At 41.1% G+C, this 21,090-nt stretch overlaps 1 protein-coding gene across 6 annotated transcripts in view; it reads right to left on the bottom strand.

Moving 5' to 3' along the window:
* LOC134346920 (GRB10-interacting GYF protein 2-like) overlaps positions 1 to 21,090 on the bottom strand; it is a 173,344-nt gene that overhangs the window by 87,007 nt on the left and 65,247 nt on the right. For all 6 annotated transcript variants that reach the window (XM_063048776.1, XM_063048771.1, XM_063048774.1 and 3 more), the window contains 3 exons: positions 6,746 to 6,808; positions 5,139 to 5,268; positions 2,482 to 2,577 (listed from right to left, as the gene is read on the bottom strand). In XM_063048776.1, coding sequence (XP_062904846.1) covers positions 2,482 to 2,577; positions 5,139 to 5,268; positions 6,746 to 6,786 — 267 coding nt within the window. In that variant the 5' untranslated portion in view covers positions 6,787 to 6,808. The remainder of the gene's footprint in view (positions 1 to 2,481; positions 2,578 to 5,138; positions 5,269 to 6,745; positions 6,809 to 21,090) is intronic.

The following is a 21,090-nucleotide window of genomic DNA, read 5'->3' as shown; positions in this document are numbered from 1 at the left end:
TTCCAGCTTGTACTCCTTACCTTCCCCCCACCCCACCTCCTTATCCTGGTTCTTCCCCCTTCCTTCTCAGCCCTGATGAAGAGTCTTGGCCCAAAATGTCAGTTGTTTATTCCTTTCCATAGATGCTGTCTGACCTGCTGAGTTCCTCCAGCATTTTGTGCGTATTGTGTAGTTTTAGCTTGATCAGATCGTCTTTCACATAGTAACTGTTCCATATAGAAACATAGAAAATAGGTGCAGGAGTAGGCCGTTCGGCTCCTCGAGCCTGCACCGCCATTCAGTGTGATCATGGCTGATCATCCAACTCAGAACCCTGTACCAGCCTTCCCTCCATAGCCCCTGATCCCTTTAGCCACAAGGGCCATATCTAACTCCCACTTAAATATAGCCAATGAACTGGCCTCAACTGTTTCCTGTGGCAGAGAATTCCACAGATTGACCACTCTCTGTGTGAAGAAGTTTTTCCTCATCTCGGTCCTAAAATGCTTCCCCTTTATCCTCAAACTGTGACCCCTCGTTCTGGACTTCCCCAACACCGGGAACAATCTTCCTGCATCTAGCCTGTCCAATTCCTTTAGGATTTTATACGTTTCAATCAGATCCCCCCTCAATCTTCTAAATTCCAACAAGCATAAGTCTAGTTCATCCAGTCTTTCATCATATGGAAGTCCTGCCATCCAGGAATCAATCTGGTGAACCTTCTTTGTACTCCCTCTATGGCAAGGATGTCCTTCCTCAGATTAGGGGACCAAAACTGCACAGAATGCTCTAGGTGTGGTCTCACCAAGGCCTTGTACGACTGCAGTAGTACCTCCCTGCTCCTGTACTCGAATCCTCTCGCTATAAATGCCAGCATACCATTTGCCTTTTTCACCGCCTGCTGTACCTGCATGCCCACTTTCAATGACTGGTGTATAATGACACCCAGGTCTCGTTGCACCTCCCCTTTTCCTAATCGGCCACCATTCAGATAATAATCTGTTTTCCTGTTTTTGCCACCAAAGTGGATAACTTCACATTTATCCACATTAAATTGCATCTGCCATGAATTTGCCCACTCACCTAACCTATCCAAGTCACCCTGCATCCTCTTAGCATCCTCCTCACAGCTATCACTGCCACCCAGCTTCGTGTCATCCGCAAACTTGGAGATGCTGCATTTAATTCCCTCATCCAAGTCATTAATATATATTGTAAACAACTGGGGTCCCAGCACTGAGCCTTGCGGTACCCCACTAGTCACTGCCTGCCATTCTGAAAAGGTCCCGTTTATTCCCACTCTTTGCTTCCTGTCTGCCAACCAGTTCTCTATCCACATCAATACCTTACCCCCAATACCGTGTGCTTTAAGTTTGCACACTAATTTCCTGTGTGGGACCTTGTCAAAAGCCTTTTGAAAATCCAAATATACCACATCCACTGATCCTCCCCTATCCACTCTACTAGTTACATCCTCAAAAAATTCTATGAGATTCGTCAGACATGATTTTCCTTTCACAAATCCATGCTGACTTTGTCCGATGATTTCACCGCTTTCCAAATGTGCTGTTATAACATCCTTGATAACTGACTCTAGCAGTTTCCCCACCACCGATGTTAGGCTAACCGGTCTATAATTCCCCGGTTTCTCTCTCCCTCCTTTTTTAAAAAGTGGGGTTACATTAGCCACCCTCCAATCCTCAGGAACTAGTCCAGAATCTAAAGAGTTTTGAAAAATTATCACTAATGCATCCACTATTTCTTGGGCTACTTCCTTAAGCACTCTGGGATGCAGACCATCTGTCCCTGGGGATTTATCTGCCTTTAATCCCTTCAATTTACCTAACACCACTTCCCTACTAACATGTAGTTCCCTCAGTTCCTCCATCTCACTGGACCCTCTGTCCCCTACTATTTCCGGAAGATTATTTATGTCCTCCTTAGTGAAGACAGAACCAAAGTAATTATTCAATTGGTCTGCCATGTCCTTGCTCCCCATAATCAATTCACCTGTTTCTGTCTGTAGGGGACCTACATTTGTCTTAACCAATCTTTTTCTTTTCACAGATATATATAAAAGCTTTCAGTCACATGAAACGCAGGCAGTTTGAATTTAAATAAAAACTCAAAAAAATAACTAAGATTGAGCAACCTAATTCTTTCCTAAAGTGCGCTGAAAGTAGGAAAGAAACTTCAGTTGTGTTTGCCCAAAGCAGTCAAAAGCTATTTGAAGGTTTGTGCTGCCAGCAGTCCAGAATCTTCCAGCTTGAGTGCACAATATATTGAATTAAACCAAAGAATGTCTCAACTTGTTTACCTCTATTCCATTCTTTTTATATATAGCTGGAGTTTTATTCGCCATGTCCTAGGTTAAATACTCAAGAGACTTTCAGCAAGTCTAGCTGTTACACAATTATCAATTCCACTCAGGGAAAAAATAGAATATTTCAACACTTTATCCAGCAATATCCACAGCCTTCTATAAGCCACAGTACAACCCACCTGTTCTTCCTCTGTAAGAGGTACAAGTGCCAAGGGCAGAAGTGGTTCATCCTGTAAAATAGCCAGGAATTCTTTATCTGACAACTCTTCAGGAACCTGGTAAAATTAAAATGAGGAACTGGTTATTTGTATACAAGCTAACGTAACTCCTGCTTCTGGTTTCATTTGCTTTGAAGTGCGCGATCTACAAGCTCATGTCCTAGGGCAGAAGAGTTTTGCAGTGCCCCCTCACCACAAAGCTTCAAGGAGGCAAATGCACTTAGCACAAGATGCCTTGTTAATTTTCTATGCTGCTGAGAGACAAGTTATGACAGAGGGAGATGAGGGAGCAAAGATGAGAGGGAAACTAAGAACAGCACAATGAATGGAGAAACAATACTGTGGCCTTACTGTTCCACTGAAGATTAAAATTACAGTTGTAAAACAATATAACTAATAACCTTCAATTCAAGTTCAAAGTACATTATCAAAATATTTATACTTTTTACAACTTTGAGATTTGTCACCTTACAGGCAAAGAAACCCAATAAAGCCCATTTTAAAAAAGACTAACAAACACCCAATGTAAAGCAAAATATAAATCATGCAAACAATGAAAAGTAACCAAATAACATTCTGAACTAAAAGTTCACGAAAGTGAGTCCACAGCCACGAACCAGTCATCACTATGGCCAGTCCAGGAGCCTGATAGTTGCAGGCCACAGCCTTAGGGCAGTGCAGAAATGAGTAAACCTTGCTGGGCTGAAAATCAGCCTGTCCCTCAGTGGTTCATTCCTCACTCAGACCTGGGCCCCACCGCTTTGATACGCTCTCAGGGCCTGTGCCTCATCGCCTCAATTCAGCCTGTACATACCACGCCACAACCACCCTGCATCTTAGAGACTTCAGTTTACACCACAAAATTACCAGGTCGTACAGGCGGTTCAAGAGCTCAACTCCAAAAGGGAAGTTAAAGTCTATTCGTGCACTGATCGTTCTCCAGAAAAAGTGTAATTAATAAAGTAGTTAGTAATTTACTTCGCTGCCAGTAAGGCATCACTGTGTTTCACCAGTACCATCTTAAACCAAAAGATTCTCCAGGGCTAGAGCCCCCTGCAATATGGGGTTTCCAAGGACACTTGTGCTAATGCATTATGTAACTTACAACCTTGGATCTTCACCCAATGCACACCATTGGAATATTTTTCCACAGCAAATACATCAATACACAAAGGAGATTGCTAACATCCAAAAGCGCACCTTCAACCATATTTTGTGTCATTTTAATTTCTGTTATTTATCTTGCTCTTCACCACTTGTACAACCATTGCTGATGGGAGGGAGAAATTTTACTTGTTACTGCCAAATGGATGCAGTCTTTCCTTCTCTCATAAGCAGTCAATACCACTTGCCAATGAGTTCATCTTACTCTTATGGATTCTTAAATTTTGTTTGGGTATTGAAACTTAGCTGCGATTCCTTTAAGACACAATCGAATGTGTCATACCATGTTGGAGTCAAGGAGTGTTTTGCCTTCAAATCACTAACTTTGCCAAGTTCCAATCAGTTTAAATCAATCTGTATCTTTTCAATCTACATTCATATAGTCCTGGATTAATAGTTTTACTCTCTATTAATTTGAAAGGCAAATGAGCTGGTACAGGACTGCAGTTAAAGAGGAAAGTGTACCAGCTTCCTAGATTGAAAGGCCCAAAATCACAATCATGGAGAGCTGCTGTTAAGGAACTTACTTCAAATGCAAAACAAACCCCAAAGCTTATGCACAAGTGAAAACAGAGGACATATTTATTTTAATTCCAGTTAACCAGGTGAAGGAAGGTTTGGCCAAAATAAATGAAGAGACATTCAACTAAGCCAAATCAAACAGTATTTGATACTCTTTGTCTCTGGCCCTTATAATTCATGAAACAATTTTCATCCACTTCCTGGATATCATAATTGTATAATCTGCTGTTTAGGCAATTTAAATGCCGGCCCTAATCCGATGCAAGAGCCAATTCTGCTCACTCTCCACCATGTTCACTCCTCTCTCCTGGGTGCCAGAGCCTTTTGATGTTCCGTTGTTTGGTCAATTTAAATGCCGGCCCAGATCAGATACAAGAGCCAATTTCTCAACTCTCTCTGTGATGGTTGCTCTTAAGATGGAGGCTATGAAGACTGCCCCGGCTGCTATGCTCTTAATATGATGAACTGATAAGTGAGGCCTTGGGCCCACTCTGGGGTTCAGGTCTGAGGGCTCAATTTGGTTTAGAGTGTTGTTGTTTGCTTCAATCGTTTGCATGATTTGTTCCCTCCCCCCGCCCCTTTTCTCTTGTGTTGATCATTTATTTTTTTCTTTAATTGGGTTCTTTCAGGTTACTTGCTTTGTGGCTACTTGTAAGCAAACAAATCTCAAGGTTGTATAATTTATACATTCATTGATAATAAATGTACTTTGAATCTTTGAATGTTCATTCAACATACTAACTGGCCAGATACGAAAACTTGACATAACACAGACAGCAAACAACAGGAATTCTGCAGATGCTTTGATGTGTATAACACAGACAGCTATTTAATTATCTTTTTACAACAGAAACTGTTGGATCCACAAAGGGCAAAGTTGGTGACACACAACAAATGGGACTTATAAACTTCAGGAATACTGTTGTGATTACCTTATTATCTTTCATATAAAGTGCTAGCATTTCTTCTCGTCCATAACGATAATCTGCTAATTTGTATTTTGGCAATGCAGGTGAAGGAGGTGGGGATGCAACACTTCCACCACTGGACAATGCACGAAGCCTATAGTAGAGAGAAAAGGGCATTCAAAAAGATACATATATAATAGTAATATCCTGAAACTTAAAGTATAAAGTGTACAGAGAAAACTCAAATTCCATCCAATAATGTGTGAACTGGAAATAACGTTAAACTATTAAACGATAATCACTGCTACAACTCAGAAGGAATGAAATGCATAATTTAGACTGCTTCTCTCTCTCCAGTTCTTTGGCCTCTTTATTAAAATGAGATTATGGCAGGACAAATAAAACTTTTAAAAAATTGCTCCATGGTTGTTTGTTCCACCAGCACCCTCCCCCCTCCGCCGCCCCCCCCCACTCCCTCCAAATCTATGACTTCCAACTTTCTTATTCCAAAGAAAATATCTGGGTCCACCAAATATTTCTCCACAGAACTCCAAAATAAAAGCGATGCTACAGACTGTAACACTGAAACAGCGAGCCGTTGGTCTCCCTTCTCGCTGTGGCAGGAGCAACATCTCTCTCTCCCTTGATAGTGAGAGAGCCTGTGGCATATCTAACTGTCATATGAATAGTGGTTTTTGATGGATTCTAGATCACAGTCCCTTTAAGGGTTTTGCTATTGTTTGCTTGGTGGTTGATGGAGGCTGAGGCTTTTTGTTGGAATAAGTGAGGGGAAGGGGCGGTTAGGGTTCCTGCTTTTCCTGTCATTCATTCTTTGGGGTTTTTCTTCTGTTTAATGGATATCTGTGGAGAGTAAGAATTTCAGGTTGTATATTGTATACATTCTCTGATATTAATGGAACCATTGGACTGAAAAGATCACCTGCAAAATCAAAGAACATGAGAATTAGATCAAACTGGAGAGCCAGCAAAAGCAAAATAGGCTGAAGGGTCTCTTCCTCTATATCAACATTTCCTAAGCACCTCAACACTCATTTGGATAAATCTGATACAGAATTAATAAGTCTGCTGTTCAAGTGAGTGTAAGCAGTTAAAAGAGAAGGCTGGTGGGGCAGAGGCAAGGAAGTCTTATGCTGGACTCAGGTTAGGTTGCACAAAGATAATTGGATGAAAACTTAATTCAGTAAGACACCACACTGATATGGGTAGGGGACTATATTCAGTACTAATTTTATATTCTGAAATTATACAGAAATAAATTCATTAATCTTAAAAAATCAGACTGAAACCCATTGTAATTAATGAGCTCAAGGAATTTAAGATAACACATTTGTTGTTGTCATTTCTATCCGCATCAGTTGGCAGCCTTGCCATTTCTTTAGTATTTCATCACTTTTTTTTAAAAATGAGGCCGTTGCTAACTGAACGCTCAACCCAGCATGGATGGAAAGCGTGCGAGGAGCCAGCTGGATTCAAACCCAGGATCACTTGGTGCTGATGCCACTACGCCCATTATGGTAACACGTATCAGACACGTAAATAGTTGCATATTCTCAATGACTCCATATACCCATTAATGATCCTAATTGCAGCACTGAAAGGATACTCCTTACCATTCTGGTCCAAAGTTGAGTGTCTGAGTCTCCGCTGCCATTTCCTTGTCTTTGACAACAGTTCTACAAAATGAGAAACACAAAGATAACATTTCTATTAAGAAATTAGGCAAGTTGACGAGCTTTAATACAATACTTCAATAGCCATTTTGGTGATTGAGCATTTTGCATTAGCTGCTTTTTGGAACAATCATTCATCACCTGGGCAACAGTATCCATTCTCCACTTCTTCCTTTGCCTATAACAGTGCTACAGGTGGCACTAGAGTCAAGAATTAAAACTAATCCATACTGCACTGTTAAAACTGACTTATGTACCAGATGCTAGCCACCACCCACAAAATATCTTGTAATAACTACCTTCTGGAAAAGGATTACTATAGAATGGGAATATTGGAAAGGAAAAGCTTAATAACCCCACAATAAGCTATGTTAACAGATACAATGTTAAACAACCCATAAAAACACCAACAATACAATTCTTTTTTTAAAAAAACGACACTGAGATCAGAATCAGGTTTAATATCACCAGCAAACATCCTGAATATTAAAAAAATCCTAAATATAGGAAAAAACTGAATTACAGTAATTATGTATGCATACCAAATAGTTAAGTTAAAATAAGTAGTGCAAAACAGCAATTTTAAGAAGTTGTGAGGTAGTGTTCATGGGTTCAACATCCATTTAAAAATTGGATGGCAGAGGGTGGAGTGCAGATGCAGGTAAAAGGCACGAGTAAAGTAGATTGTTATAAATGACTCAAAAATCATCTCAACTTGAGGCCAAAAGAATCAGATTTTTCTAATGATTAAAGCCCTAACTGAATGTGAATCTTTCACAACATTCTTCCCAAACAACTTCCAAGTCATAAATTAATGTAGTAAATGAGTCAGAATTGTTTAACATGGAAACAAGCCCTTTAGACCAAATCACTCTTCCTGTATTGTCTGGCAAACTAGCCCAACCTGCCTACATTTGGCCCATGACCCTCTAAACCTCTCCTATCCATACACTTAACTAGATGATTAATGAATGTTGATTATGTACCCATCTCAACCACTATCTTTGGCAACTCATTCCAAATACACACCATCCTTCGCATGAAGAAACTGCCTGATAACTTTTTTTTAAAAAAGTCTTTCACTTCTGATCTCAAACCTATGCCTCCTTGTTTTTAAGCACCCCCTTCTTGGGGGGGGGGGCGGAGAAGAGAGAGAGAGAAGACGACTATGAGCTTTCACCCTTCTTATGCCCTTCAGTATCATTTATACTACTGTCAGGTCACTTTACAATTTCTTACATTCCATGGATTTAAAAAAAAATTCTACTCTACACAGCCGTTCCAGGGTAGGGGGAGGTTGACCAACCCCACCAGTCAGCCAAAGTCCAGGCAACATCTGCGCTCTTTCCAGTTTAATAATTGTCTATTGTCTATAATATTATTTCTTATTATAGGATGACAAAACTGTACACAATACTCATGCAATATCTTATGTCACTAATGTTTTATGTAACTGTATATAATAATTTCCCAACTCCTATGCTCAAAGTCCTGACTGATAAAGGCCAGCATGCCACACATCTTCTAGAGGTTACCTGCCATTTTAATGATTTTATTCCCACAAAACAGAGCACAGCACCTACCTCTTGAAGGCTCACTACACTAAAGTGCCAGAAAATATATCAGAAATGGCCTCAAAGCATCATTTACATAAAAGTGCAAGGGACAGGGGACGTACAAAAAGAAATTTCCTGCTTTCCAATGACATCAAGTTGCAAACTGATACACCAAAGAATTCAACCCAATATGAAAGTGAAGTTAAATTCCCCAATTACAGGGTCCCCTGAACTAATCATATTTTACCTCACATGGCCAAATAGTGGCAAATTTGTTACAACCTTTGTCAGTGGTTTGTTGCAATCTTTCTGATTTAGAGTAGATATAATAAACAATTTTGGTTAACTATTCAAAGAATGCAAGCTTAAAATCTGAGCAATGGGACAGTGACCATATAATCTGCAACGGTTTCCAATGTGAGACTGTGGGATTAGAAAATAAGAAATGAGCAACAGCACCAAAAATGCTAAACCTATCCATACCTTGGGAGTTACCATCCACTTCAATTAATTACAGCTGATATATCAAAGTGACATTTATTGTTTGAGATACAGTGCAGAATGGGCTCTTCTGGCCCTTTGAGCCATGCCACCCAGCAATTTAACCCTTGCTTAATCACTGGACAATTTACAATGACCAATTAACCTACCAACTTGTACTTCTTTAGGCTGTGGGAGGAAACCCACACGTCACAGGGAGAATGTACAAACTTCTTCCAGGCAGCAGCAGGAACTCAACCTGGGTTGCTGGTACTGTAAAGAGCCATGCCAACCACAATGCTACCATGCCACTACAGTCTGCTACACTTACAGCCCATTCACAATTCAGGACAACTCAACCTTACATGGTTGATTTGAAAATGCAGTCACTCTTGTGGGGGGGAGGGGGGGACAGCAAATTATTCACACACACACACACACACACATAGCAAACACCCAAAACAGCAGTGAGACAGTGACCATTTAATCTCCTTTAATCTGAAGATAAATATTGCTCAAAGCATCAAGCCGAACTCCCCAAAAATGGGAATTATGTATTATACTTAGGACAATCTGTGCATAATTTAATATTTGATCTGAATGTTGGTGTTCTGACAGTGTAGTACTCTTTCAATACCACAGTGAAGCATTACCCTGAAGGTCTGGAGTGCAGCTTGATCCCACAATTACCTGATTCAGACACAAGAGTTTATAGAGCCAAAGCAGATCTACAAGTTGAATATTAATTACACCACAGGAAAATACATGCAGTTCTCCAACTGAACTGGGCAGTTTGGACTTTTATCATCCTGTTCACATCCAGCACAGCTTTTAAGCTGTGAAGACAGCAACTTCTAACTCCTCACTAATAATCTCTGCCAGTGTCTGTGCTGTCTTAGGTCTACATCACCTCCAGGTTTGGAATTCCAATCATCCCACGGGAAACTTTGTGGCCCTCATATAATGCAAATTCTGTTGTGTACTTTGCACCTGATACTATCCACTTCAGTAGTTTAATTTAATAGAGAACATATACAATATCCAACCTGAAATCCTTACTCTTTGCTGTCATCGTGAAGCAGAAGGAAAACCCAAAGAATGAATGACAGATAACATTATAACATCAAAGACCTCCCCCACGCACAAGCAGCAAAATCATCACCCTGCCCCTTCCCTATTTGCTCCAGTAAAAGAATCAACCCCCCAACACGCAAAGACCCTCAGAGACCATGATCTGGAGACCATCAGACGGGAGGAGAAGGCGGCGGTGCAACGCAGCTCGCAGCGGCCACTCCGGTGGTGATATCTGTTATCTGTCAAGTAGGGTGCCATGCACAATCCTGATTTGATGGAGACAGACGTGAGAGCACGGAGGAACATCTGGTGAAACTTCTGAAATGCCTGCTTCACTGCTGCTGCTACTGTGTGATCCAAAATCTCCAGAGGGGAAGGCCCCCGAGTCCTCGGCTTTGCTTGTTGCTTGGCGGCCAGGGCGGAGTCGAGAGGCTCGAAGTTTTCGGATGGACTCAGAGTCCGCTGTGGTCGGGTGGCGTGAGTGTCTGTGGGTGTGCGTCTGCGTGCGTGAGTGTCTGTGGGTGTGCGTCTGCGTGCGTGAGTGTCTGTGGGTGTGCGTCTGCCTGCGTGCAAGTCTGTGCGTGTGCGTCTGCGTGCGTGCGCGTCTGTGGGTGTGCGTCTGCATGCGTGCGCGTCTGTGCGTGTGCGTCTGCATGCGTGTCTGTGCGTGTGCGTCTGCGTGCGTACGCGTCTGTGCGTGTGCGTCTGCGTGCGTGTCTGTGCGTGTGCGTCTGCGTGCGTGCCAGTCTGTGGGGGTGCGTCTGCGTGCGTGCAAGTCTGTGGGTGTGCGTCTGCGTGCGTGCACGTCTGTGCGTGTGCGTCTGCTTGCGTGTCTGTGCGTGTGCGTCTGCGTGCGTACGCGTCTGTGCGTGTGCGTCTGCGTGCGTGCCAGTCTGTGGGGGTGCGTCTGCGTGCGTGCAAGTCTGTGGGTGTGCGTCTGCGTGCGTGCACGTCTGTGCGTGTGCGTCTGCGTGCGTGAGTGTCTGTGGGTGTGCGTCTGCGTGCGTGCAAGTCTGTGGGTGTGCGTCTGCGTGCGTGTCTGTGCGTGTGCGTCTGCGTGCGTGTCTGTGCGTGTGCGTCTGCGTGCGTGTCTGTGCGTGTGCGTCTGCGTGCGTGTCTGTGCGTGTGCGTGCGTGCAAGTCTGTGGGTGTGCGTCTGCGTGCGTGAGTGTCTGTGGGTGTGCGTCTGCGTGCGTGCACGTCTGTGGGTGTGCGTCTGCGTGCGTGAGTGTCTGTGCGTGTGCGTCTGCGTGCGTGCACGTCTGTGGGCGTGCGCCTGTGTGCGTGCATGTCTGTGGGCGTGCGTGAGTGTCTGTGCGTGTGCGTCTGCATGCGTGAACGTCTGTGGGTGTGCGTCTGCGTGCAAGTCTGTGGGTGTGCGTGAGTGTCTGTGGGTGTGCGTCTGCGTGCATGCATGTCTGTGGGCGTGTGCCTGCATGCGTGCATGTCTGTGGGCGTGCGTCTGCGTCCGTGCGTGATGATGTTTTTTTCATGTCTTTTTGCAAGGCGCAGAACGGGAGAGAGACTGTGTGACCGCCACTCCTCACACAGACATTTTCGCAGTATTTTCCCTTTATTTTACGAGGTCGAGTTGCAATCTCGACACTCAACCCGGCACGGATGGAAAGCATACTCAGGAGTGGACCCGACTGGTCTCGAACCCCAGAACCTCTGCTCCCAGGTCTGGCGCCGATGTCATTGAGCCCCCAGCCGGCCCCAACTGTACTTTTTTCCATAGATGCTACCTGGCCTGCTGAGATCCTCCAGCATTGTGTGTGGTGCTTTACATTTAATACCTTATGCACTAAGGTAGCTGTAGAGTCCTTGAAAGTGAATCCATGGGTTTTGGAATTCAGCTCGGTGTTGGGGCGAGTGAAATTATTCACTCTGGTTCAGCAGCCTGATAGTTGAGGGGTTATAACTATTCCTGAACATGGTGGCATGGGACCCAAGTTCTCTGTACCTCCTTCATGAGGTACACAAATTTGAACTATTCAATAAATACAAGTACAGAACTTCCTAGTACATTGAACCAATATTTAGCAAATTGAAACATCAAATATAACCACTTTAAGTATATGACATCTTAAAACCAATCAATTTATTAGCCAATTAGTACAGTGATGTAGCAAAAACAACCAAGTCACATGTGCTTTGGGGATAGCAATGGATTGACAGGGGAGTGCCAACCATAGGTGCTAATCAGGTAAACTTACTGCCTTCCTGAGATCTTAAATTTCACAGATGTGGCGATAGAGACCTCTGTTTTCTGGTAATATTGTCTGGTTTCTCAAATCTGTGATACTTAATTCAGGGAACATTACTTGAGGAAGCTTGTGAAGATGATGATATAGGGATGATGACAGGAAGCTACCATGAAAAGTTGAGGTTGTTCTCCCTGAAAAAGGACATTTAGACAACTGTTTCCGATCCTAAATTACCAAAGCACCAGGGAAATGAACATCATGCAATATTGAGAACTGAAACAGAATCTGAAAGTGTGGAGGAAGATGGCGCCAGCAAACAACTCTACCATAAGTTACATTCTCATGAAGCAACCTTTTTCACATCTTTTTATTTCAGATGTGGTTCTGCTACTGTTGGAGCCTGTTATCTACATTCTGGTGATTCTGGTGTTCCCTGGCCAATTGAGTGATCTGGCACTTTGCTGTCTCCGAGAGGGTTCCACAAGGCTGCAAGCAAAGCATGTGACATGGAGACCAGGAAGATGAGACAGGGCATGAGCCCATGATTGACTCTATCTTTCACTAATTAAAGCACTGAGGAACACAGAAATCGAGGTGGGGTGAAGGGCGAGGGGTGGTTTGATGTTTTTCTTTGAACAAGTTGGTTTCATGATTCTTTGCCTGTGGGGAAGACTAATTTCGGGGTTGTATGCTGCACACGTACTTTGATAAATAAATGTACTTTTCAATCTTTCACTTGGAAGTAAGATTACTAACACTTTGAAAATAGAAAGTGGACTTCCGGGTCATCAAGGGAATGGCGGCGTAAGGAAAAGGTCTCTCAACAAAAAAGAAGGTAAACTGCCCCAAAATCGAATTTAGACAAATACTTAATATTGCATAACTATATTAATAAAAGGGGCAAGGATGATGTCTAAGAACAAGATTAAAAAGTCCGCTCCAAAGGCTGATAGACATAAAGAGACGCAGCAAGGCGACGGGCCTAGCTCCCCCACGGCAAGCCAGGACGGAGATAATGAGGGGGAAATCGGTGACTCTGTCTTTGATTCTCGGAGAGATTTGCGAGTTCCGACAAGATAACAGCAAACAGCTGGAAGATATTAAAGGAGAAATAGTAAAAACTAACTCGCGGATAGATGAAGCCGAAGCGAGGATTGTTGGAATTGAAGAGAAGCTACAAAACGCCGAGGAAGTGATAGCAGAAATGCTGAAGCTGCAAGACCAGTTCCAGTGGAAACTAATAGATCAAGAAGGCCGCTCAAGAAGGGAAAATGTGAGGATTTACGGAGTTCCCGAAGGAACCGAAGGTAAACCTGGATTGATGATTCCCTTCGTGGAGAAGCTGCTTAGCGAGAACCTTGATATACCTGCTGCAAAAGACCTACAGATAGAAAGAGCTCACCGCGCGTTGGCACCACAGCCTCTGGCAGGCGCCCAGCCCAGATCGATTCTGGTCAGATTTCTCAGTTACAGAACGAAGGAAGAGGTGCTTAAAAGGGCATGGCAAAATAAAAGTTTCATGTGGAACAACTGTAAAATCAGTTTAGACCATGACTACGCACCGGGGATTCTTGCCAGACGGAAGGAATATACGGAAACACGGAGAGTCCTGAAGGAAAACAACATCAGATTCCAGACCCTGTATCCAGCTCGGCTGAGAGTCTTTTACGACGAAGGGACAAAAACTTACGTTACGGTGGAGGAGGCAACGTTGGACCTGGCGGACCGGGGACTACCTATTAAAGTTATCACCCAACCGGAGTCGCTACTGGAGAGGATTCGGCAGAAGTCGTGGCAGTTAGTGGGGCGAGGACACTCCACTCGAACCAGAGTGTCAAACTACAAGGAAAAGCTGCAAATATTCAGATGCGAATGTACAGAGAATACAGGTTAATTAAGAGAAATGACTGAAAAGAGTAAATCGGACTTAAAAGTAAAATGAAAACTGGTAACTGAAAATAAACGGCAGAATAACTTGAATGATAGCAATTTGGTCGAGACATAAATAGGAGAAAATTCTCTGATTATTCAAACTGCTGAGGGCCCTCTAACACAGGGTGAAGATAGAGGTTATCCCTCTGAACTGAGGCAGGTCGGTGCTCAGGCCTCACTGTGGGAAGTTGGGAAAAATTTTCAAATGTTACACGTTCAAATAAGGGATTGCTTACTGTTTGGTTAGAAAAGGAGAGTTTTTTTTCTACTAGAGAAAAATGCAAACTGAATTGGTAAAAATAATTTCCTATAATGTTAATGGGGTTTTGAATCCAATTAAAAGAAATAAGATTATGTCTAAATTGAAAAAAGAGAGGGCACAAATAGCTTTCCTCCAAGAAACACATATGAGCCAATCTGAACATGGAAAATTAAAAAGAATGGGCTTTAAGCATGTATTTTATTCATCATATAAATTGAGTCACAAAAGAGGGGTAGCTACTTTAATATCAGTACTCTTAGTTATGAACATATTTCAGAGACTAGAGACAAAGAAGGACGGTTTGTAAAAATCACAGGAAGAATAGAAGGTACAGAAATAACATTGCTGAATGTTTATGCTCCTCCAGGTAGTGAATGGTCATTTTATAGACACATTTTTGACCTAATGGTCAGTTCTCAAGGGGTAGTAATTTGTGGAGAGGATTTTAATATTAGATTAAATCCTGTTAGATTCTTCAAGAATAGTTACTCAGAATAAACCTCTGACTCGGAAAATGAATTCATTGATGGAGGAGTTGGGAATTATAGATGTCTGGAGGGAATTACACCCTACTAGTAAAGATTATACACATTACTCTTTCCCTCATTCAGCCTATTCAAGGATAGACTATTTCTTTATCTTTAATACAGATAGACTCAGGATAAAAAACTGTAATATTGCAACAATTGATCTGTCGGATCATAGCCCAGTCTCTGTGTCTCTAATCCTGGAAAGGAAAATGAGGAAAACACTGTGGAGGCTAAACTCACAGATACTCAATAACCCAAAAGTAATGGAGAGATTAAGGGGAGAAATCAAAGAATATCTAGACCTTAATGACATGGGAGAAACATCACCAGTGATCTTATAGGATACATTGAAAGCTGTACTGAGAGGGAAAATTATTTTCATTACCACTCACATGAAAAAAATCAATGCACAAAAATTAGCAGACCTTCAAGGAAAATTAAAACAACTTCAAGTTGTAGATAGCAACAAAAGTAATTCAAATTGAAAACAGGAAATTAGGAAATTGCAAAGTGAAATTGATGATATTTATACGTTGGAAACTCAAAGAAATTTTCTTTACCTGAGACAAAAGAATTATGAAGTAGGAGGTAAATCAGCTAGATTATTAGCATATAAATTACGAAAACAACAAGCAGACAATACAATTCATAAAATAAAGAATCCAAAGACAAAGCTTGTGGAGAGTACAATAGGGAAAATTCAAGAGAGTTTTGAAACATATTATCGAGAGCTGTACTCCCAACGCCGGGCCCCCAGTGAGCCCTATATAGACAGTGTATTAAATTTTTTAGATCTACCTAAACTTACAGATTTACAAAATGAAAGTTTATTAGAACCAGTAACTGTCAAAGAACTGAACGTGGCCATCTCTAGGTTAAAGGCTGAAAAGTCCCCGGGTTCTAATGGGTTTACCTCAGAGTGGTACAAGTCCCTGAAGACACAGTTAGCCCCATTACTACTTAACACCTTTAATTGGATCTTGCAGAGAGGAGAAACTCCACCTTCCTGGAGAGAAGCGATTATTTCAGTTATTCCTAAAGAGGGTAAAGTTAAACTAGAATGTGGCAATTATCGGCCAATTAGTGTTCTTAATTTAGATTACAAACTATTTACATCTATATTAGCGCGCAGATTGGACAAGCTTTTACCTGGCCTAATCCATTTAGACCAGACTGGATTTATTCAACAAAGACAAACACAGGACAACATAAGGAGAACTCTGCACATATTAGAACAGGTTAATAAGAATGAGACAGAGACAATGGTAGTAGGATTGGACGCTGAGAAAGCTTTTGATTCGGTTAGTTGGGCATTCCTATACAGAGTGTTAGGAAGATTCGGCTTTCAAGAAAAGTTTATTAAAGTAATTCAGACTCTATATGACAGCCCTACAGCCCGAATTAAGATAAATGGGGACCTCTCCGACTCCTTCATCTTAGAGAGAGGCACGAGACAGGGATGCCCAATTTCTCCTCTCCTTTTTGCGCTATATATTGAACCACTTGCCCAACTAATAAGACAGAGCAAAATCGTAAAAGGTATCAAGGTGGCAGGGATTGAACAGAAAGTGGCGTTATTCGCAGATGATGTTTTGGTCTATCTGAGTGAACCAGAAAAATCATTTATAGGATTGTTTACACTGTTGGATGACTTTGGGAAAATATCAGGTTATAAAATAAATGTAAAGAAAACGCAGGTTATGTCCCTAAATTATACACCATCCAAAAAATTGCAGGATACATACGATCTTAAGTGGGAAGCTAAATCATTAAAATATTTAGGAATAACCCTGCTGAAGGATCTTTCAACACTGTCACAGGTAAATTATGGGCCATTAATCTCAGAGATAAAAGCAGATATGCATAGATGGAATCTTATCCCCTTTTTAAATTTAAATTCAAGGATAAATACTATAAAAATGAATATTCTTCCTCAGTTATTGTATCTTTTCCGTACTTTACTGGTGGAGGTGGATGATAATCAATTCAGGGAACGGGACAAATGGATTTCCCGCTTCATTTGGCAAGGAAAGAAACCTAGAATTCGATATAACACCTTACATTTAGGGAAGGAAGGAGGAGGTATGGTTCTTCCTTGCCTGAGAAATTATTTTTATGCCTCACAGATAACCCCTCCGTTATATTGGTGTAATAGGGAATATAAGGCTAGATGGAAGGAAATAGAATTTGGATTAGTTGACAGTTTTCCTCTTCAGGCCTCAATAGCTGACAAAGGATTGATGGCCCAGTTGGAAAAATTTAAAAACAGTTGGATAAATCTTACATTAAAAGTATGGCAGAAGGTGGTTAATTCATGTGGAATTAATAACATGTTAAAACTCTTCAGATGATGTGCATATGATACCGAATTCCTTCCCAACAGAGGAGAGAAAAGATTTGAGCTATGGATAAAGAAAGGTCTTACAACCTACCTCTCATTTATAGATAAAAGAGTATTACAAAGTTTCCAAATCCTGCAGGACAAACATGGCCTAGAACATAATGACTTTTTTAGGTATCTTCAAGTACGAAACTATGTTAACCAGAGTTGTAGATATACAGACCTATCAACAGTAGAATTAGAATTTTTCAAGATTCTGAATTCGGCTTGCAGTTCAATACCTAGTAAATCAGTTTATCGCCTATATAATGCACTCTCCCATGCTAAAAATGTAAATACACTGTATATTAAAGAGAAGTGCGAGAAAGAAGCGGGGTTGGTACTTTCAGAGGAGGCTTGGGGGAAAATCTGCAGCTTTCAATCGTCCTCGACTAATTCTTTGACTTAGAGAGAACATTGTTGGAAAAACATTGTAAGATACTTCTTAAGACCCCATATCAGGAAAAATATAACGATACAAACGTGACGTGTTGGAGAAGGTGCGGCTCCAAGGAGGCAAATCATTTTCATATTTTCTGGGATTGCCCTAAATTAAGTCTATATTGGGAAGGTATTCATAGAACATTAGTTAAGGTACTTAGGTCCCAGATACCTCTGAACTTTGAGACGTTTTATTTGGGGCATGTATTGTTTCTTGAACAGAAGGAAGATATAAAGTTGCTGCAGGCCCTCTTAGCGGCAAGTAAGAAATCAATCACTCGAAAGTGGCTAAATCGAATACCACCTACATTAGAAGATTGGCACAAAATTATCTTGGAAATATTTAAAATGGAAAAGTTGACTTACTCCCTGAGAATTCAAAAAGAAAAATTTTATCAAATCTGGAATAAATGGATTGAATATATAACCCCTATGCGAGCAGACTTTAGATGACTCTCCTAATGATTTATACTGCTCTTCTCATCAACACAGTAATATTGCTAATGTAAGCACCCCTAGTCTAAATGTCTTTTTTTTTGTTTTCTTTTGGAAAATAGAGAATTAACACAAGTAAAGGGAAAGATTTGGGAAAGGGATAAAAAATGAAAAAATTAAGTAAATAAGTACATAGGGATTGGATAATTAATGTCTGCGGGCAGGAGCAAGCATGAACAAATTAGGATATAAACACCTACAATGGTTGTTACATAGGCTTATATACAACATTTTGGACCAGTGGAAATGGTCCAGAAGAGTTATATGGAAACTATTATTACCCTTTTTCTTAACAACTAATGCCATTACTTAGCCTAATAGATTAGAATTACCACAGTACATAATTATCTATTTAAGTGTCTAATTTCCTTTTATATCATCTCAATGTGTACTTAAGAATGTATAAATAATTATAGTTTTATACATATAAAAAATGGAAAAGGTTATATGTGTGAAAAAAGTACATGATATTGGGAATTCCTTATCCAAATAAAAATAAAATTAAAAAAAAAACAAAATAGAAAGCGATTGTTATTTTAAAGAATAAATTTACAGAACTAAGGAGAATAGAGCAGAAAGGGCTTGTTAGTAGATGCCTCAAAGACCTGGCTATGAATAACCTTTTCCAACTCTATAACTGTACGATTCATTGTCAGAAATACTGTTTACTAAGCCAAACAAAAATACACAAGTGGTGCCAATTTATGCATAATAGCCATCACCAGCATTATTCCACAGGCTTCTTTCCCTAGTGTGCCACAAACCTGGATACAATAATTCATCATCCTGTATGGGAACGCACAAAAAATAACAGCTTGTTGTGGTTCTATGTGCATTACAATGGTTCTCACTGATTTTTTTTTGGAAAAAACAGAACATCAGATTAGGACTCCAGAAGAGGATCCTCTACCTGAAAACAGAAGTGAATTCAGTTTACACCTCGAATTTCAGATTACTGCATCACCCATGTTTTCAATATTAGGCCTCCAGTGACAGAGAATAAATGGGGAAGAGTAGATTGCAGTTTCAAGTGAAGTCAAACTGAATTTACAGAGCAAAATGCAACAGGAATTAGGGCACTAGTATCTGCAGAAATAAACTTAGGAAGAGCTGCAAAACTGTCAGTATCAGAGGAATACAAATCCAGTGCTGGTTAAAAAAGAGGTTGAAGTCAAAAGTACTACACAAAACATACTAGCACTTTCCCTAAAGAACATCAGCTGCAGCCACAGAATATGCAACAGACAATTCTAATGGGATTTTGTAAACCTGATTTATATGGCATCTTTCACACTCTAGCGTAATGTGCAGTGAATTAATTCTGAACTTAGCTCAGTGCTTTGTGAGAAAATACAACAACACAAGCAGACAGTGGAGATGAACTTTCAGTGAAATTTTGGAATGGGCAAATATTGGTCCTGATATTAAAAATCCCTGGCTACTCCAGGTCCTACTGAGGGACCTTTGAATCATACAAAAGGAATTCGTATCACACAGTAAATCTCTGCTTTGAGCATTAGTTTGCACCAGTTGTTGCAAATGTGTTGGTAATAAGCTCTTGCATTAACACACATGAAACAAACTTGCATTCAACAGAATTAAATTTTCTAGCAGCAGTCCATAAGACATTTACATCTGCTCCACCATTCCATCATGCTTGATTTATTATTCCTCTCAGCCCTATTCTCCTGCCCTCTCCACATATTCTTTGTGGTTCTTAGTAATCAAGAACCCCTCAGCCTCCAATGAGTTGACCTCCACAGCCGTCTGTGGCAATGAATTCCAGCTATTCACTACTCTGACTAAAGAAATTCCTCTTCACCTGTTTTAAATGGATGTCCTTCTATTCTGAGGCTGTGTCCTCTGGTCCCCCACTATAAGAAACATCCTTCCCACATCCACTCTATCTTTCAGTATTCGATAGATTTCAATGAGATTCCACTCTCACTTTTCAAAACTCTGGCGAGTACAAATCCACAATCAAGTGCTACTCGTACGTTAATCCCTTCATTCCTGGAATCATTCTTGTGAACCTTGCTTCAATAAGGGGCCCAAAACTGCTCAAGATCTTCCAAGTGCAGTTTGACCAATGCCTTAAGCCTAACATTACATTCTTGCTTTTATATTCTAGTAGTCTTGTAATGAACACTCAGGAGATCTCAGTTTAATCCTACACTCCACAACAGACAGACAAGGAACATGGAGCTTTCTTGCTGTGAAAAAAGTGCTATTACACCATGCTATATATCTGCATCCACTGTTAACTACCATTCAGTGTCACAATTTCCACATCAATCCACCAGCCAAATTCAAGCAGATGAAATTTCCCACCAGTGCTGACTGGGTAAATGATAAGAAAATCAAGCAATCTGCAGCAAACTCTGCAGCCATACGAAATGATTTTCTTTGACCATCCCTTTTTGATCATTTTCAGATCTCCAGACTGCTTTTGAACCAGCAGTCAATAAAAGCTGTGCACTGGGGCTAAGAAATGCAATCCTTTTAGTAACTGTGAAAGCTGTCATTCTTCAGGAATCCATCGAAGCTGACTGCAGTTTCTTGGATGTGGAGAGGATGTTTCCGATGGGGGGAGGGGGAGGAGTCTAGGACCAGAGAACACAGCCTCAGAATAGAGGGATGTCCATTTTGAATGGAGTTGAGGAGGAATTTCTTTACCCAGGAAATGGTGAATCTGTGGTATTTGTTACCACAGGTGGCTGTGGATGCCAAGTCATTTAGGGCAGAGGTTGATCGATTCACGATTAGTCAAGGCATGAAGGGTTAACAGGGAGAAAACAGGAGATTGGGGCGAAGGAGGAAAACAGATCAGCCATGATGAAATGACAGAGCAGACTCGATAGGCCAAATGGCCTAATTCTACTTCTATATCTTACAGAATTGGAAGAGGTGGTGCACAAAGTGTTAAACC

This window comes from Mobula hypostoma, chromosome 5 (assembly GCF_963921235.1).
Source record: "Mobula hypostoma chromosome 5, sMobHyp1.1, whole genome shotgun sequence".
NCBI lineage: Eukaryota > Metazoa > Chordata > Chondrichthyes > Myliobatiformes > Myliobatidae > Mobula > Mobula hypostoma.
Note: the sequence above shows the minus strand (reverse complement) of the source record. Positions and strands in the feature narration are given on the sequence as shown.